Source organism: Odocoileus virginianus, chromosome 22 (assembly GCF_023699985.2).
Source record: "Odocoileus virginianus isolate 20LAN1187 ecotype Illinois chromosome 22, Ovbor_1.2, whole genome shotgun sequence".
Classification (NCBI taxonomy): Eukaryota; Metazoa; Chordata; class Mammalia; order Artiodactyla; family Cervidae; genus Odocoileus; species Odocoileus virginianus.
In genome coordinates this window covers 2,316,586-2,335,091 of record NC_069695.1, presented here as the reverse complement: position 1 = coordinate 2,335,091, position 18,506 = coordinate 2,316,586, and the positions used below count along the sequence as shown (strand labels likewise).

The window sequence follows — 18,506 nt, the reverse complement described above, 5'->3', positions numbered from 1 at the left end:
AAAAACAGAATAAAATAAATGAACACATTCTCTCCACCTGGAGTTGGGGGGAGGGCAAGGAAGAGAGAAGCGCGCCGTGAGGGTAATTACTCCTCACATCCGTGACACATGGTGGAACTCAGTTCCCACCACTGCCCTGGGAGATTAGCTGTGATTGTTGTTTTAAACAAGAGAGAAAGCATGTCTGAATTTCCAGTGTGTAAAGTGGTCATAATAACACCTACTCCCCTGGGATTGTTAGGAGGGTGAGTTGAGATGCTGCTGCTGCTGAGTCGCTTCAGTCGTGCCCGACTCTGCGACCCCACAGACGGCAGCCCAGCGGGCTCCTCTGTCCCCGGGATTCTCCAGGCAAGAACACTGGAGTGGGTTGCCGTTTCCTTCTCCAATGCACGCATGCATGCTAAGTCGCTTCAGTCGTGCCCGACTCTGTGCGACCCCATAGACGGCAGCCCAGCGGGCTCCTCTGTCCCCGGGATTCTCCAGGCAAGAACACTGGAGTGGGTTGCCGTTTCCTTCTCCAATGCACGCATGCATGCTAAGTCGCTTCAGTTGTGCCCGACTCTGTGCGACCCCATAGACGGCAGCCCAGCGGGCTCCTCTGTCCCCGGGATTCTCCAGGCAAGAACACTGGAGTGGGTTGCCGTTTCCTTCTGCAGAGTTGAGATGAGGTTTGTGGAGTATCTTTAACTCAAGTCCTTTCTCTTCCCGTGGAAACCGCCTCACCGGCCCCGAGTCCCCCTCCTGGTTCCGGGAGGTGAGCCACTGGTTACGTGGACGCAGCAGTGACCTGTGTCGGTCTCTTTCCAGTGCAGCGGCTGGACGTGGTACCTTGCCAATGACTTTCAATTCCATCTCACAACCCCGGTGATCGTCTTCATCCACGGAAAGTGAGTCTAATTGAAACAAGTGTTTCTGCTCACCTGGCCTCTTTCTTCAAACTCTTAGAGAGCCCCCGGTTCTGGGCAAAGCAGCTCTTACAATTTAGAATTTAGAAACTCATGTTTCAGAAGCATGTGGACCCTGACTCCAGCACTGTTTACTTCTTCTGAGTTCTCCTCTAATCTTTGTGTTTCTTTCCACTTCACTGTTCTTATAAACATTTCCGCATATGGATGTGACCTGCTGGCTTGTCAGGTTTAGAATTTATGTACCATCTTTTGTGGTGGGCACTTAGATTGTTTCCAGTGTTTCATGATTATAAATGGCTCCTCAGCACATGTCTTTGAACATGCCACTTTCTCCTCTTCTGTATTTATTTCCTTGGGGACCTGTTTCCTGGTGGAATTATTAGGTCAAAAGGGAAGAACAATTTTGCAGTGCTTATTACATATCGTGAAATTACTCTTGAGAAAGAGTGAAATAATTTATAGCACCCCAAGTAACACATCAGTGTACCTGCTTCTCCACCTTGGATATTTATTACCTTAATTTTTGTTAGTTTTAGGAAAGCTCCAAGGCCTCAATAATTCACAGGAAAACTTAAAAGTTGTGGATTATCCATGCCATATTTTAAAAGATTTATTATTCTTTTTTGTTCAAATATATGTTCAATTTAAGAAACACTGGAAAACATTACGCTAAAGAAACGGTAAAAAAACAATCACCCTAGGCCTGTTTCCTCACTTAAGGAGAGTGATTTCACTGTCGATATTTTGATGTTTATTCTTCACTTGTTTTATTCTGCACAGTTTTTTATACATGAAAGAATTCTGCGTATATACTTTAGACATTTGTTTTAATAGTTTAATGATGTAATCGTTTTCCTATATTTTATTGTTCAAGTGAATGTACTTTAAAAATTATTTTTGTTTATTTTTGGCTGATCTGGGTCTTTGTTGCTTCATGGGCTTTCTCTAGTTGCAGAGCTCGGGCTTCTCATTTTGGTGACTTATCTTGTCTCAGAGCAAGGGCTCTAGGCACAAACATCAGTAACTGCACACACAGGCCAAGCAGTTGTGACTGGCAGACTTAGCTATCCCGAGGCATATAGGATCTTCTCGGACCAAGGATCGAACCCATGTCCCCTGCATTGGCAGGCGGATTCTTAACCACTGGACCACCAGGAAAGTCCCTTAAGTAAACAGATTTTCAATGTCTGTATAATATCTCATATTTGTGAATGCACTATAGTTTACCTATACCTTCTTCTAGTGTTAATAGATTATTTCCAGTTTTGTGCTTTTATCAATAACGGTCTCAGAAACATCTCTGTAGTTTCCATTTGTCTCCGACTCAGATATTTCTAGAATGCAGATTCTTAAGAAGAGTTTCATGACAAATTGCTTGCCTTAAAAGTTGTAGCAATATTCAGTCCTCTGGTCATCTAATTATACCATTGCCAATATGGACTATTAACAAGATCTATATCTTGCTTTTTAAAAATTATTATTTTAAGACATATAAGAAAACATTCATTTTTCACATCTAATTTGTAAGTCTTTGATTACTGGGCATGGGGCTGAATTCCAAATATGTGTTGACTAGCTCTGTTTTGTGGTTACCTGTTAATGCTCTTTGCAAGGAGACATTTAAATCACAGGCTGACCTGTGATGTTGCCCACTCCAGTGCTATGCAAACAGTCAAGCATCTTGGGCAAGGAAAATGCATCCTAATTTTAATTTAATCTAAGAATTGAACAATTTTTTAAAAGGCAGATTTTTTTACATGCATATCTGAAGCACATGAAGTTTTCTAACTGCAAATGTAAGAGATTTTGGTTGACTGCTTTAAAGAAAAAAATGTTCCACACTTCCACTAGGCACAGAGGTAGATTGCTGGTATAGAGTTTGAGTCAGAAGATGTGAATTCAAAGCTGGGGGACTCAGCAGAAATCGCTGGACTCTTGTCATTTTTCACATCTTTGAGATGGAGATGACGCACTTCACCGCAGGGCTGGAGGAGACAGCGAGGTCGTACCCATGGAGACCAGCTCATGCCCTCTGTGATGGGCTGTGGCTGCTGCAAGGGCTGCTGCAGGCACCTGGGGGGCAGGTGCGTGGCTCGGCCAACCCTGGAGCCTTGGCCAAGGAGGCCGGGCAAGCCTCTAACGGCTCCGTCGGAGGCGGCCTGGGCAGGATGCCGTGACTGCTGGCATTTAGGGTATTTAGTGAAGGAAGCGCTGGCTTCTCCCAAGGCCTCTCTCCTTGACTTGTAGACAGCCGTGCCTCCTTGTGTGTTCTTCCCTCGGGGCTCTCTGTGTCCTAATCTCCTCTTCTTATAAAGACACAAGTCCCACTGGATTAAGATGCACCCCGACGACCGACCTCATTTCGCCTTAATTATCTCTCTAATGACTCCATCTCCAAATGGAGCCACACTCTGAGGTTGTGGAGGTTAGAATTTGCAGGTCTGGGGGACATGATCCAGCCCACAACAGTCTGTCCTAGGAAACTTTTAGTCTTTGCAGCTGTGATAGCCAGCGGAGATGTGTCTGACTCCTAAGTAGAGGTGCCACGGTGTGGGCTCCAGTTCCCCAGGGAGTTAGACAAATATTTACTCGAGTGGATGTGGGTTTTTATTGGATGGCCTGACCGGATGGGTTACCACACACCCATCCACCAAGGACAATGCGTTCTCAGTACCTCTGCACTCTAGACCCGGTGGGAACCTGCGTGAGTGTCCCTGTGACCCAGACAGCCTGGCCCCAGAGTCAGCATCTTTCTGAGGGGCTGTCGTGGGAGGCGGGTCTCGGTTCCTTGCCTGGAAACCAGCGCCGCCCAAGCCTGTGACCGTGGCGCCAGCGGGGCCTCTAGATGGAACAAGGCATAACAGGTAGGGCTTTTCCCCTCCAAGAACATACTCGTGTAGAATTCCAGTAATTCTAAAGGAGGCTGGAACTGGAGGGTCTGCAAAAGGCACGGTGAGTTGGGACTTCCTGGTGGCCAGTGGTTAAGAACCCGCCCTTTCACTGCAGGTAGTGTGGGTTCGATCCCCAATCAGGTAACTAAGATCCTGCATGCTTCCTGGGGGTGGTGGTGGTGGTTTAGTCACTGAATCATGTCCTTTGGCGACCGCATAGACTGTATCCTCAGCAGGCTTCTCAGTCCATGGGATTTCCCAGGCAAGAACACTGCTGTGGGTTGCCATTTACTCCTCCAGGGGATCTTCCCTACTCAGGGATCGAACTCACATCTCCTACATTGGCAGATGGGTTCTTTACCACCGAGCCGTGGCTTGGCAAAAAAAAAAAAAAAAAAAAAGGCATGGTAAATATACAGCATGGTTACGATCCCTCCCCGGCCCACGCTCATTCATGGCAGACATTACTAGTCAATTACTGCACCACTGAGCTAAGACACCTCCTGCACTCCCAGCACTAGTCCTGAGCTAGCACTGGCGCTCTAGATGATGACTTACTCCCTAAGTCACTGTGGTGGGAAGCGAATGGCATCTCATCTCTTCCTCACGAAGGACCATGCCAACTTCTGCAGTGGACTAGGATTGCCAAGGCAGGGTTGTGCCTGCTTGGTCTGGACATCTCTTCCACTGCAGACCCTCCTGGTCCTAACCCTCTTGATTCCCAGGAGATAACAACCACTCTGAGCCTCTGTCCTGACACCTCATTTCCTGCCTCAGCACCGAACCCTCTGGCCTACTTACGGAGTCCCAAATTTTGGAGGAATTAATTTTTGTGGGGCTACCTTTGACCCAAGGGGGAATAGAAGATGGTAGGAAAATGCTGCTTTCTTTCACCCCTTAGGACAGTTTTGAGGTGCATTTCAGAAGGCTCCACAGAACATTCTAGAAGAACTGAGCATTGACCACCGTGATAGTGCCTTGCATTGGCCTTCCTTGTTCCCCTGTTCCACACCCCTGCCCTCATTCTTACCTCCACATGAACCATCTGAACCCTGACACTTGCCAGATTTGCATCTGGGTTGGGGGAGGCTCCCCGGGTCCCCCTGTTACGCTGGCCCCTCCCTGTGTCTCACCTGTGCCTGCCAGTCATCTCTCTCCTGAATCAATCACCACTTCTTAATTTTTATTATTACTTTTTAAATTTTTCTTTTCGTCACACTCGCGGCATGTGGGATCTTAGTTGCCTGAGCAGGGATGGAACCCGTGCCCGCTGCAGGAAGTACGGAGTCTTAGCCAGTGGACCCCCAGGGAAGTCCGTCCACTTCAGTCCGTTGAGTGCCTCGTGGGTGGCAAGGGGCTTTCCCCAGCTCGGTCTCGTCACGGTAAATTTCAGCGGGAAGATTAAGCTATTCGAAGGCAAGGATTTCACTGCCCGGGATTGGGCTGCTAATAAATGCTCAAGACTGAAGTCTAACTCAGGCTTTTTAACTCCAGCCCAGCTCTGGACACACTTGGCCCCAGGCCAGCCTTTCTCAAAGGCAGGCTGGCAGGAAGCACCTCTGGTTGCCAAGTCTGCCAGCCTCCGGTAGCCCCAGTGTGAGAAGGAACGTGAACGTGCTCTCTTCTTTGCAGAAGTCAGCGTGCCCTCGTCCTGCTCGGGGCCACGCTGCTCCTGGCGTCGTGCGCCGCCTCCGCTCTGCTCACGCTGGCTCACAACCTTCCGGTGGCAGCTCCGTCAGAAGCCAGGTAACCGCCGCGGTTCCCAGCCCGCCGGCTCTGCCCCTCGCCGGCCCTCAGGATGGCCAGGACCTCCCAGGCAGGGCTGCTGAACGGATGCCAGGCTCTCAGCCCTGCGCACGTCGGCTCCTGCCAAACCTGGGCGGGAGCTGTTCGGCCTGATGGGAAAGTTCATTGCGTGTTGGTTTCCAAGCCTCTGACTCTTTCCGCGGGCGCTGGGGATCTGCTCTGAGCCCGGGGAGCTCCCTCTTGCCCACTGAAACGCTTCCGGGAGGGAAGGGGCGCCCCCACGTGGCTGCATGGCGTCTCTCCTCCGGGGTGAACTGCTGCTGGGAAGCTCTATGGTGGGATGGAGAGACAGAAATGTAAGGAGGTTGGGGTTGCCCCTTCGAGGTCACACGCCTAGTAAGTGGCGCAGGTGTCAGCTGAACCTAGGACCTTGTCCACTTCGCCGCTTTGCCTTTCCGATGGGGCACGTGTAGCAGTTACTCCTCGGAACCGCCCTGAGTCTAATACAGGAAAAGCCGGCGAGATCTCCTGCTCATCTGTTCTCAGCGCAGCAGTCAGGCTGATGCAGATGGAAACCGGATGCTGTCAGTCATCTGCCCAATCCTTCCACTGTTCTCAGGGCAGAATCCCTGTCTGGCGGCGTCTGTCTCTCCCCCACCCGCTGACTCTGGACAGGTCTCAGCAGCCTCCTTCCCTCCACACACCCAACAGGCTCCCTTCGCAGGGTCCTCGAACTTGCTGTTCCCTCACAGGAGAACACTGTTCCTCTAGAATCCAGATCTGGGCAAGGCAAGCTTCTTCACTCCCTACAGGCGTCTGTGCGCGTGCCCCCTTCTCAGAGCAGCCGTCACTGACCTCCCAGGGTGAAACAGCCCAGAACTGTGCACGGCACAGACGTGCGCAAGGGGCTTCCCTGGCAGTCCAGTGGTTGGGACTCCATGCTTCCATTGCAGGGGGCACGGGTTTGATCCCTGGTCAGGGAACTCGGATCCCACATGCCACACAGCATGACCAAAAAGGAAAAAAAAAGTGCCCAAAAGGCATTGCGAGTGGAACAGATGAATGGATGAACGACTGAGCACACCCCAGACTTTTAGACCAGAGAGGCACCACACCCTTCCCATCACGCCATCAGCTTCCATGTGAGCAAGTGGGTGGCCAAGAAGGCAGCTTGCTCCTGCTCTGCCCCGTGGTTCTCAACCCCAGATGCAAATGAGAGTCACCTGTTAGTGGGTGGGGACTGACATCTCACCGATGCTTCCAGCAAGCACCACCCTGGACCAACTGAATGTGAATCTCCAGGGCTGGGGCCCAAGCCACCCAATTTTGTGAGAGCTTCCACGAAGAGGTTCACATCGTTCAGAAGAGGTTCACTTCTGGGAACCACATTTTTAGAGCTATCCTGACATGCCAGCCACTGGAAACAGCTATTTAAAAAGAACGCAGTCATCATATTTCCTTGGGTCCCAGGTTGGCAGGGCCCAAGGGACTTTGGAATTTTAGAAGCCAGCCGTGGCCCAAGGCAGGGTCGTGAGGGCACTGTTGGCGGATCATCACTGAAGAAAGGAACTCATGTACTCCCAGTGTTTTTGGGTTTAGCTGATTGTCCCAGTGAACGTCTGAGAGATGCTTTTATCCAAGTCCAGATCAGATGTAACCTCTGGCCTTTTGTCCTTGTGTTTTTCAGTGAAGAGGCAGCCAGACTGTATTTCCTGGAGTATTATACAAAGCCCTACTGTCGATACGGGCCTTTCCTCGTGGGCCTCTTACTGAGCATTTTCATGCACCATCACCAGGCAGACATTCTGAGAACCAAGGTACATGGCTCCCCCATGCCTCGCTGTAGGAACCAGCTTCATTTGGGTCAGACTGCCCTTGGCCAGGCTCTTCCAGAGCCCTGGGCAGCAGGCAGACTTCCGGGTACTTGACTGTGCTGTGGTGTGTCCACAACGGCTTTTGATGCCAGAGAATAAGAGGAACCTTGTCTTCTTCCCTGATTCTCTGCTGTCCTCACTGAGCTCCCCTTAGAAAGCTCCGGATCCAGCACCCAGCCGGGTGCCACCCATTGGAGCCCTGGTACAGACCCAGAGAAACCTCTGATGTGGGAAAACACACCTGCTGAGATGGCAAGGGCAAGCCCCTCTTCTGGAAGGTCATGGTGACGTGGGCTGGATTTTCTTTAATAGCAAAAGCTGTTTGGCTTCCAGAAATAAGATTCTTGGTCAGATTTGATGGTTCCGTCTGGGAATCAGGTTGTGAGGTGTTTAGAAAGCTGTCGCTTTGCCTTCCAGATGGGGTTTCTTCCCTGTGGGTAATCATTCTGGTTCACCATCCAAGGCCATAGGTCAAGCCAGAAACCTGGGTTCACCTTGGATGCCTCCTGCCTGTCGCCCACCCTTCCCCATCCGGTCATCCACCCAGCCCCCCGGACTGTTTCTCCTACTGACCTCTCGTGGCTGTTCCACCTCACGTTGTTCAAGCCCACCTCTTCTCTTACCTGGAATCTTCACTAGTTTTCTTGCCTCCAGTCTGATCTCAAATCCACCCTCAGGACAATCTGTCTAAAGCACTACCTTAGCCTCAGTTCAGTTCAGTCACTCAGTCGTGTCTGACTCTGCGACCCCATGGACTGCAGCACGCCAGGCCTCCCTGTCCATCACCAACTCCCGGAGTTTACTCAAACTCATGTCCATCAAGTTGGTGATGCCATTCAACCATCTCATCCTCTGTCACCCCCTTCTCCTCCTGCCCTCAATCTTTCCCAGCATCAGGGTCTTTTCCAATGAGTCAGTTCTTCTTCTTCAGTCAGGTGGCCAGAGTATTGGAGTTTCAGCTTCAACATCAGTCCTTCCAGTGAATATTCAGGACTGATTTCCTTTAGGATGAACTGGTTGGATCTCCGTACAGTCCAAGGGACTCTTAAGAGTCTTCTCCAACACCACAGTTCAAAAGCATCAATTCTTTGGTGCTCAGCTTTCTTTAGAGTCCAACTCTCACATCCATATGTGACTACTGGAAAAACCATAGCTTTGGCTAGACAGACCTTTGTTGGCAAAGTAATGTCTCTGCTTTTTAATATACTATCTAGGTTGGTCATAACTTTTCTTCCAAGGAGCAAGTGTCTTTTAATTCCATGGATGCAGTCACCATCTGCAGTGATTTTGGAGCCCAGAAAAATAGCCTGTCACTGTTTCCACTCTATTTGCCATGAAGTGATGGGACCAGAGGCCATGATCTTAGTTTTCTGAATGTTGAGCTTTAAGCCAACTTTTTTACTCTCCTCTTTCACTTTCATCAAGAGGCTCTTTAGTTCCTCTTCACTTTCTGCCATAAGTGTGGTGTCATCTACATATCTGAGGTTATTGATATTTCTCCCGGCAATCTTGATTCCAGCTTGTGCTTCATCCAGCCCAGCATCTCTCATGATGTACTCTGCATATAAGTTAAATAAGCAGGGTGACAATATACAACCTTGACGTACTCTTTCCTATTTGGAACCAGTCTGTTGTTCCACATCCAGTTCTAACTGTTGCTTCCTGACCTGCATACAGGTTTCTCAAGAGTCAGGTCAGGTGGTCTGGTATTCCCATCTCTTTCAGAATTTTCCACAGTTTGTAGTGATCCACACAGTCAAAGGTTTTGGCATAGTCAATAAAGCAGAAGTAGATATTTTTCTGGAACTCTCTTGCTTTTTGGATGATCCAATGGATGTTGGCAATTTGATCTCTGATTCCTCTGCCTTTTCTAAAAGCAGCTTGAACATCTGGAAGTTCACAGTTCACGTATTGTTGAAGCCTGGCTTGGAAAATTTTGAGCATTACTTTACTAGCGTGTGAGATGAGTGCAGTTGTGCAGTAGTTTGAGCATTCTTTGGCATTGCCTCGTGCAAAACCTATTTGTATGACTTTTGTTGATCCACAAGACCTTGAGGGCAGAAAATGTTCCTACACACCTCTGAATTTCTAGCATCTGGTTCTGCAATCACTCAATAAATGCTTGGAGGGTAATTTGCTTCTCAGTGAAAGAAGGGTCAAGAATCCCTTTGCACTATTCAGGGGCCATGCTGACCCCAGACTCCCTCAGCTAGGCTCTCCTTTGGTGTGTTGAGGTCTTGTGGGCGCCTCATCTAAATGTTCTAGAGACAAGGCCCTGGGCCTGGGAAAGCCTTGTGTTGCTCGTAGCAGGAACAGGAGCTGGGGCGTCACGGGAAGCGATGGATCCACAGGGCTACAGGACTTTTCCTGTAGGCTGGAGTGACGATGCTTCCTTGAAAATGCACAGTCAGGTTGTACATTCTAACAGAAGGCCATTCAGAGGTGCTTTGGGACTTCTCTGTGGTCTGGTGGTTAAGGATCCACCTTGCAATGCAGGGCACATGGGTTCGATCCCTGGCGCGGGAAGATTCCATATGTCTCAGAGCAACTAAGCCCCGGCACCAAAACTGCTGAAGCCGGTGTGCTGCGAGCCTGGGCTCCGCAGAAGTCCCCGCAAGAAGGCCACACACAGGAGCCGCTCCTGCTCACCGCAACCAGAGAAAGCCCTTGTGCAAGAACGAAAATCCAACACATACACACACACACACACACACACATGCGCGCGCGCGCACACATACACACGAGGTGCTTTAGTGTAGTCCAGGTTCATAATGCCCAAGGAGAAAATGGGTGTGGACAGAGGGGAAAGCTTACGATGAGACGGGGCATTTGGGAGCCACTTCAAGGACCAGGTCAGGATCAGGGAGTATAGAGTTAGAACACAAGTCAGGCGCAGCTGGAGGAATGACTTAGAAGAATGAGTAGGCCAGGGGCAAACTCTAAGCCAGAAAAGAACAGAGTCCCCGCCCGAGGCCAATGAGGCCTACATGTTCCGTGTAGTAGGGGTGAGATAAGGCAGCATGCATTCTAAGAGCGAAACGGACCCTAGGCTCAAAGAAGAGGCTCGCGGAGAGCTCTCGAGGAAGTAACTTCGTTCCCTGCCGCCAGAACCTGAGGCAGGAGCCTGAGACCCGAGGGAGAGCTTCTCTTTAGAGATAAGACAGTAGAATAAGAAGAAGCTAGTTCAGGTCAATGTAGATGTCATCGTAGCACCCAGAGAACTGGAACAGAGAAGCAAGAGAGACCCTTGGAAGATGGGTCTGGGTCTAAAAAGATCAGTCAGTTCAGTTCCGTCACTCAGTCGTGTCTGACTCTTTGCGACCCCATGGACTGCAGTGCGCCAGGCCTCCCTGTCCATCACCAACTCCTGGAGCTTACTCAAACTCCTGATGCCATCCAACCATCTCATCCTCTGTAATCCCCTTCTCCTCCTGCCTTCAATCTTTCCCAGCATCAGGGTCTTTTCTAATGAATCAGTTCTTGGAATCAAGTGGCCAAAGTACTGGAGTTTCAGCTTCAACATCAGTCCTTCCAATGAATATTCAGGACTGATTTCCTTTAGGATGGACTGGTTGGATCTCCTTGCTGTCTAAAGGACTCTCAAGAATCTTAAACCCCTGAAAAGGTCAGATAAGGTGAAATCTAAGATCTTGAACTGAGCCCAGTAATACTGATTGAATTTAACTCACAGGGCTATTCTGTGAGCTGGAAACGTCTCCATTCTCCCGTTCCTTCATGCTGTGTCCCCAGTGACGGGCGTGGCCCAGGTATGGGCTGTGTGCTGGGGGCTGTCACATTTAGGGTGGGGGCAGAACCAATCGAGGAGCCCTATTTGTTTGGAACAGAGTGGGAGGTTCGGAGTGGTGGGGGGCACGACTAGAGCATTACCTTTCCTTCTTTCTTTTAACTGTAAAAATGACTCAAATTTCACCATAAGTTGCAAAAGTAGTATAGATCTTGTGAATCCTCAACCCTTGTTTCTCCACCAGTAAGATGTTCTGTTGACTATGGGATGTGATCCCAACTGAGACACTGAAGCTGACACAATCCATCCGCCTTAGAGCCACCAGTTTCACGTGTACACGTTTGTGCGTGTGTACAGTTTTGTGCAGTTTTATCATGTCTGTAGGTTTGTGTAACCACTGCCCCCATCAAGGTGCAGAGCTCCCCTGCCACCACGAAGGTCACCCTCGTGGACGTGGTCACACACCCTTCTGGCCCCCACCCCGCCCCCACCCTGACCCTTCGTAGCCTCTAAGCTGAGCTTTCTGTTCCAGTCCAGTCTGGGCTGATTGAGGTTTACCAGTAGGCCCTGAAAGTGACTGACAACACACCAAATGTCAGTGTTACAGGGATGACATGCCCGGTGGCCAGGATGGGCTGTGAGCAGAGCCTCTCCTCTCCCCCAGGGGCAGGCTCTGCTGGGCTGGGGGTGCTCCCTGTCGACCCTCCTGTTAGTGGTCGCCCTGGCCTACACGGTGGATGACGTCTCCCCCACCTGCTCTGTCGCCGCTGCTGTCTACCAAGGCCTCCACCGGACCGTGTGGGCAGCGGCCGTGGGCTGGGTCCTGTTCGCGTGTCAGGAAGGCTATGGAGGTAGGATGCAGCGTTGGGCTTGCGCGGGGCTCACACGCTGGTCTGTTAAGAGTGACAATGTGAGAACACGTGTACATGGACTAGTATTGACCGATGAATGACAGACAGAGACTCAAAAACACCCTTTGTTTACATATTTGGGGAAACCCACACGTATATTCTGGAGAAGGAGGTGGCAACCCACTCCAGTATCTTTGCCTGGAAAATCCCATGGACAGAGGAGCCTGGTGGGCTGCAGTCCATGGGGTCGCAAAGAGTTGGACATGACTGAGCGACTAACACTTACTTACTTACCCATATATTCTGTTTGAGATGTTTATACCGGTTTATATACACATGCAGGTTCTAAAAGAAAAATCGGCAGCCTCTCCAATGAAGCTAGTTTAGAAATTAAAATAGAGACTTCCTGGTGATCCTGTGGCTAAGACTCCACACTCCCAATGCAGGGAGCCCGGGTTTGATCCCTGGTTAGGGAACTAGATCCCACGTGCTGAAACTATGAGCTCATATGCCACAACCGAAAGATCCTGAGTCCTGCAAGTAAGACTTAGTGCAGAAAATCAAATAAATAAATAAGTTTTTTTTTAAAAAAAAAAAAGAAAGAAAATTCTTTTTTAAAAAAAAGAAAAAGAAATTGGAAGTGAGCAGGTAAGGTAATGTCATGAGGAAGAAAATCGCAGTGCTGGGACCCACTCCCACCGTCATCTCCCCCTCTGACCATGTGAACTAAAGAGTTAGCAACACTCCCTCAGCCCTTTGATAATGGGGACACTCTGTTGAGCCAGCCTTTCGGAGTGGAACAGATAAAGAGCTTAAATGGAAAGAAAGGATCTTCTCTAGATTAGAAATGTCTGTTCCGATCACCTGACGTTTCCCTCCTTTCCTCTCTATTGGCCACAAGGTACCTGCTCGTGTGCTACTGTGAGTCGCTCAACCGTGTCCGACTCTTTGTGACCCCGTGGACTGCAGCCCGCCAGCCTCCTCTGTCCGTGGAATTCTCCAGGCTCCTCTGTCCATGGGATTCTCCAGGCTCCTCTGTCCATGGGCTTCTCCAGGCCCCTCTGTCCATGGGCTTCTCCAGGCTCCTCTGTCCATGGGATTCTCCAGGCTCCTCTGTCCATGGGATTCTCCAGGCTCCTCTGTCCATGGGATTCTCCAGCCTCCTCTGTCTGTGGGATTCTCCAGGCAAGAGCGCTGGAGTGGGTTGCTGTTCCCTTCTCCAGGGGATCTTCCCGACCCTGGATCAAACCCGTGTCTGTCACATTGCAGGCAGATTCTTTACTGTCTCAGCCACCAGAGAATCCCACGAGGTGCTTGACGTATCAGCAGATGACCAAGAAAGGCTGGCAGGAATCTCCCAAGTGGAGACACCACACATTTGCACCCCTCCCCTCCCCGGGAAATAATCGGGGTGAGTTTAAAACTTGGCCTGTGAACCCAAACCCATTAGCCTCAGCAAAGGTGGCTGGAAAAACCTGGTGAAGTGAACATAACGAGTGCTGCTTACTGAATGCAACCTCGGGTCAGGCCCTGCGGAGAACTTCACCCGCCACCTCAGGTAGCAATGGCCACATGGCTACAGGTAGGGCTATAAACAGCTCTGTTCCCAGCGAGGAAAATGGGGCCTGGAGATGAAGCCCGCTGGGAAGGTCACACAGCTGGAAAGCGAGTCTGGGCCTCAGGACGCAGCCTGAAGCCCCTCTTCATTTCTGCATGCCAGCCCCTCTCCCCACTCAAGGTGTGTGTTCAGATTGTTCATGCACTTTTATGCATGCAGAACGTTGAGAGATCTGTTCTTTATATTTCAGTGTTAAAAGCTTTCCCTTCTATGGAGAGCGATGTTGCAGGGGAATCAGGCTGGGTTCTGACTGATGTATTTGCATTTACGGGTTTGGATCCCATGAACTCCATTGATGACAATGACTGTGAACTGTTGACAGTCTCAGAACATAAACAGCTACTCTCCCTGGCCTGGCACAGGCCAGCTCTGATGTGCTGGCAAGCATCCCAGGATTCCTGTCTAATGCGACAGCCCTGTGGGTCAAGAATAATTGGTTAGATTTCTCAGGTGGCTCGTTGGTAAAGAAGAATCCACCTGCCAATGAAGAGGATGTAAGAGATGCAGGTTCAATCCCTGGGTCAGGAAGATCCCCGGGAGAAGGAAATTCACTCCAGTATTCTTGCCTGGGAAATCCCATGGACTGAGTGAGCCTGGCAGGCTACAGTGCAAGGGGTCACAAATAGTTGGGAATGACTTAGCGACTAAACAACAAATGTTTTGTTGTATATATACATATATGTATATATATACACATATAAGCTACATCCTCTTATCCATTCATCTATTTTTGTTTGCTTGCAAGGTCTTAGTTCCCTGCCCAGGGGTCAGACCTACACCTTCATCACAGAGTCCTAACCATTGGGACCACCAGGGAATTCCCTCCATTTATCTGTTGATAGGCACTGAGGTTACTTTCATATCTTAGCATGGATTTTTACTGACTTAATTCTACAACTATTTTGTTTGTTTCACAGGAATAGCTTGGTTCATCATTTGAGATTCACATGGGGGCAAAGGCACCTTTTGACTATGAGTTATATTTATTCACTTGATTGCATAAAATACTTAATTGAAAGGTGGCTCTATGCCAAGCACTGCTCTAGATGCTGAGGATATCACAATAAATAAGAAAAATCCCTCTCTGTAGGAGATTGCTATGGGGTAGGGGAAGTGAGAGCCCAGGAGACTCTAGCAGCCTGAATAATGGTCTCCATTATTAGGTCCTAATTCCTTGGCAACTTGCAGCTGTGGTCAAGGATCTTGAGAAGGGGAGATTATTTTGGATTATTTGGGTGGGTCCTGAAAGCAATCACAGGTTTCCCTATAGAGGAGGCAGAGGGAGGTTTCACACACACACAGAGGCGCTGGTGACGTGAAGATTTGGCAGAGAGAGACTTTGAAAACGCTGGTGTTGATTGGACTGCTGTGACTGCAAGCCACGGAATGTCAAGGCACCAGAGCTGGAAGAGATGAGGCATGGATTGTCCTGCAGACCCTCCAAGAGAATGTGATCCTATCCACACCTTGATCTTGGCCTGTGATGTTGATTTTGGGCCTCTGGTCCCCAGAATGATGAGAGAGCAAATTTCTGTTGTTTTAAGCCACCATGTTTGTGTAGGTTGTTAACAGCAGCCATAGGAAATGAACCCAGAGCCACATGAAGTAAATATATTTTTAATATAATTTCAGATGCAGATAAATATAGTGAGTAAAAACAAGCCAGGGGAATTTCCTGGCCACCCAGTGGTTAGGACTCCATGCTTTCACTGCCAAGGATACAGGTTCAATCCCTGGTCAGGGAACTAAGATCCTGCAAGCCTTGCATCAAGACCAAAAATTAAAATTCAGGGGTGGGAGGGTAACTGGATTGGGGTGCATTTGCAAATACGTGGTTCAAAAGCACTCCAGGCAGATGGAATCCTAAGTCAGAGTTCTCCAGTCTGAAACATGCTGAGTGGGTGAGGAGACCAGCAAGAAAACCAGTGAGTCAGGGGTCAAGGATCCAGGCAGGAGAGAGATGGGAGTGAGGACAGAGAAGAGGGCAGGGCTCGGATCGTGCCAAGCCATCAGGGCCTCGGGAGGAACTTGGATTTTATTCTAAATGCCATGATCTGGTTTGTGATTTTAAAAGATGAGTCTAGATGTTTTCTTTTGTGTGTGTGTGTGTGTGTGTGTGTGTGGCTTGAAATAACAGAAATTGATTTTCTGGTTTTGGAGATGGCTTAGCAGGTAAAAAAATCTGCCTGCGATGCATGAGACGCAGGAGACTCGGGTTCTATCCTGGGTCGGGAAACTCCCCTGGAGGAGGGCATGGCAACCCACTCCCGTATTCTTGTCTTGAGAATCCCCATGGACAGAGGAGCCTGGCGGGCTGCAGTCCATGGGGTCGCAAAGAGTCGGACATGACTGAGCGACTGAGCTTGAGCACTCAGTTCTGGAGGCTAGAAATTCCAGATCAAGGCGTGGGCAAGGTCCTTCCGGGAGCTCTGCGGGGACTCCGTCCCGCCCTCTCCGGGGTCCTGGACAGCCTCGGCACGTCACTGCAGTCTCTGTCCCCGTCTCCACGTGGTCATCTCCCTGCGTCTCTCCTCTGCGTCTGTGTCTCCTGTCTGTTTCAAGGACATTTTGGATTCAGGGCCCACCCTAATGTAAGATGACCAGACCTCTCATTCTTTACCTTAATTACATCATTCCCTTCTCCAGGGCATCTTCCCAACCCAGGGAACAAACCCAGGTCTCCTGCATTGCTGGCAGATCCTTTACCGTCTGAGCCACCAAGGAAGCCCATATGACATCTGCCAAGACCCTTATTTCCAATTCTGAGGTTCCAGGTGGACACAGCTTTGGGGGAATACCACCATTTACCCCACTGCAGAGAGCCGTTGGTTTTATTCAGCAAGGGAATGGCTCATTGTTCTTATTTTAATTCCTTTAAATTCAATAGCCACAAGTGGCTCACAGCTATCCTGGGGGACAGCCCCGTTGCAGAAGACTCACCAGTTACAGAAGGTGAAGGCCCTGGGGCCACAGGGTGTTCCCGCCCTCGTCCTGAGGTCCAGCAGCTTGCGCGCTGCGCCTGGAATCAGAACCCAGGCCGGCCAAGGGACTGTGCACCTTGTTCTATATGTGGAATGTTTTGTGCTCAGAGGTTGAAACCACACTAAGGAAATAAACTGGTTGTAAACTCAATATGAGCATCTCTTATTATTATTATATGTCTACAATGGGGAGTTGAAGTTTGTTTTGTTTTTGGCTTTGGCTTATCTGTTTTAGTTCATTCTCCAGGTGGCGATAGTGGTAAAGAACCCGATTGCCACTGCAGGAGATGTGAGTTTGATCCCTGGATTGGGACGATCCCCTGGAGAAGCAAATGGCAACCCACTCCAGTGTTCTTGCCTGGAGAATCTCCATGGACAGAGGAGCCTGGTGGGCTAGTCCATGGAGTTGCAAAGAGTCGGACACGACCGAAGCAACTTAGCACACAATTAAAAAGAACATGGACTTCCTTGGTGGTCTGAGGGTTAAGACTCAGCCCTTCCAATGCAGGCGGTGAGAGTTTGATACCCTGTCAAGCAACTGGGATCCCATAGGCTGCACGGCATGGCCAAAACAAACCCAGAAAATATATAATGAATAAAGACCTTCTTAGAAGAAGGTGCACAGACTCAGGGGCAGGACCCAGAGGGATTGCGGTGAGCCCCCGTATCCCCAGGCGCAGGAGGGGCTCACCGGGAATCGGTGCCTGTCCCCCCAGGCCTGGTGACTCGGCTACTCTCCTGCGGAGTCTGGACTTCCCTGGCCAGCGTCAGCTACGCTTGTTACCTGGTGCACCCCACCCTCATCATCCTCTACAACGGGTTTCAGGAGACGCTGATTCACTACACAGACGTCAACATGGTAAGGTGGCCCCCGCCCCCGGCTGGATGCGGCATCACCCTTTGTTCTCTCCTGGAACAGTACAAGCTATTGGCTTCACGAGAAGCTTCTTCTCTGTTTATTTCTCAAAAGCCTATTGTCCTTTGTTTTATTGGAGGGGGGACTTCAGTACAGGGTAGTATCGTTCTTTCCTTCTCTTTATTTTTAATGTTTGTGGCTGTTTGTCTTACAGATCTATTTCATACAGCCAGGATGGGGCCCTTGAGGGCCCAACCGGAATCTCGTAGTAAGACTGTGTCCACCCTGTCCCCCCCTCTCTCTAGTTCTATCTCTTCTTGGGACACTGCTTGCTGACCTTCATCGCTGGGCTGGTCCTGACACTGTGCATTGAGAAGCCATGTCAGGAACTGAAGTGGTGCCTGCTGAAATCAGTGCCCGCGGGGCCAAGAGCTTCCAGAAGAACCCTGGAGAGTGGATGACCCTTTGTGGGAGGAGACAAGCAACGCCAAGGGTGGCTTCGTTTATGTCACAAACGCTTGTGTTTCTTAAACAGGGTGTGGATCAGATTTTGTGAATATCTAAGGTAGAGAAGTTCTCTGTGTTTATTATAGAAAAGCGTTCTGTGATCGTCTGTTTAGTATTTGCAGCATGATAACTGGCCCCAACGCAAATTTTTGCAAAAAAAAAAAAAAAAAAAAAAATCTAGATTTTTTGGGGTCTTTTGGGTCTACATGTATTTTCTTTATCACTGGTCATTAAAAAGCATCAAAGGTAGTGAATTTAATATACCTTGAGGTTAAAATATTCGCTTTTCTTGGTAAAATCATAGTACATCCTTTGCACATCGCAATTGTTTTTGTGTTACTATGATGCCTTCATAGACTCATACGTTTATCCTGCATGGTATGATCCTCCATGTACACAGTTCATGGGTTTGTCATTATAGGCATTTCAAGCATGATTCATTTTATAAGAGGGCATATGCTATGAGTTGAATTGTGGCCCCCGGAAAAGATAAAGGAAGTGCTAAACCCCCAGTGCCTTAGCAAGTGAC

The 18,506-nt window shown here is 49.4% G+C and overlaps 1 protein-coding gene across 1 annotated transcript in view; it reads left to right on the top strand.

Annotated features, from left to right (window-relative positions):
- Window positions 1–18,302, top strand: part of LOC110147352 (O-acyltransferase like protein-like) — a 40,707-nt gene extending 22,405 nt beyond the window's left edge. Inside the window, exons 7-12 of the mRNA XM_070452415.1 lie at window positions 808–887; window positions 5,432–5,545; window positions 7,233–7,362; window positions 11,829–12,015; window positions 17,331–17,473; window positions 17,776–18,302. Of these exons, the coding sequence (XP_070308516.1) occupies window positions 808–887; window positions 5,432–5,545; window positions 7,233–7,362; window positions 11,829–12,015; window positions 17,331–17,473; window positions 17,776–17,931 (810 nt within the window). The 3' untranslated portion in view covers window positions 17,932–18,302. The remainder of the gene's footprint in view (window positions 1–807; window positions 888–5,431; window positions 5,546–7,232; window positions 7,363–11,828; window positions 12,016–17,330; window positions 17,474–17,775) is intronic.
- The last annotated feature ends 204 nt before the right edge of the window (window positions 18,303–18,506 follow it).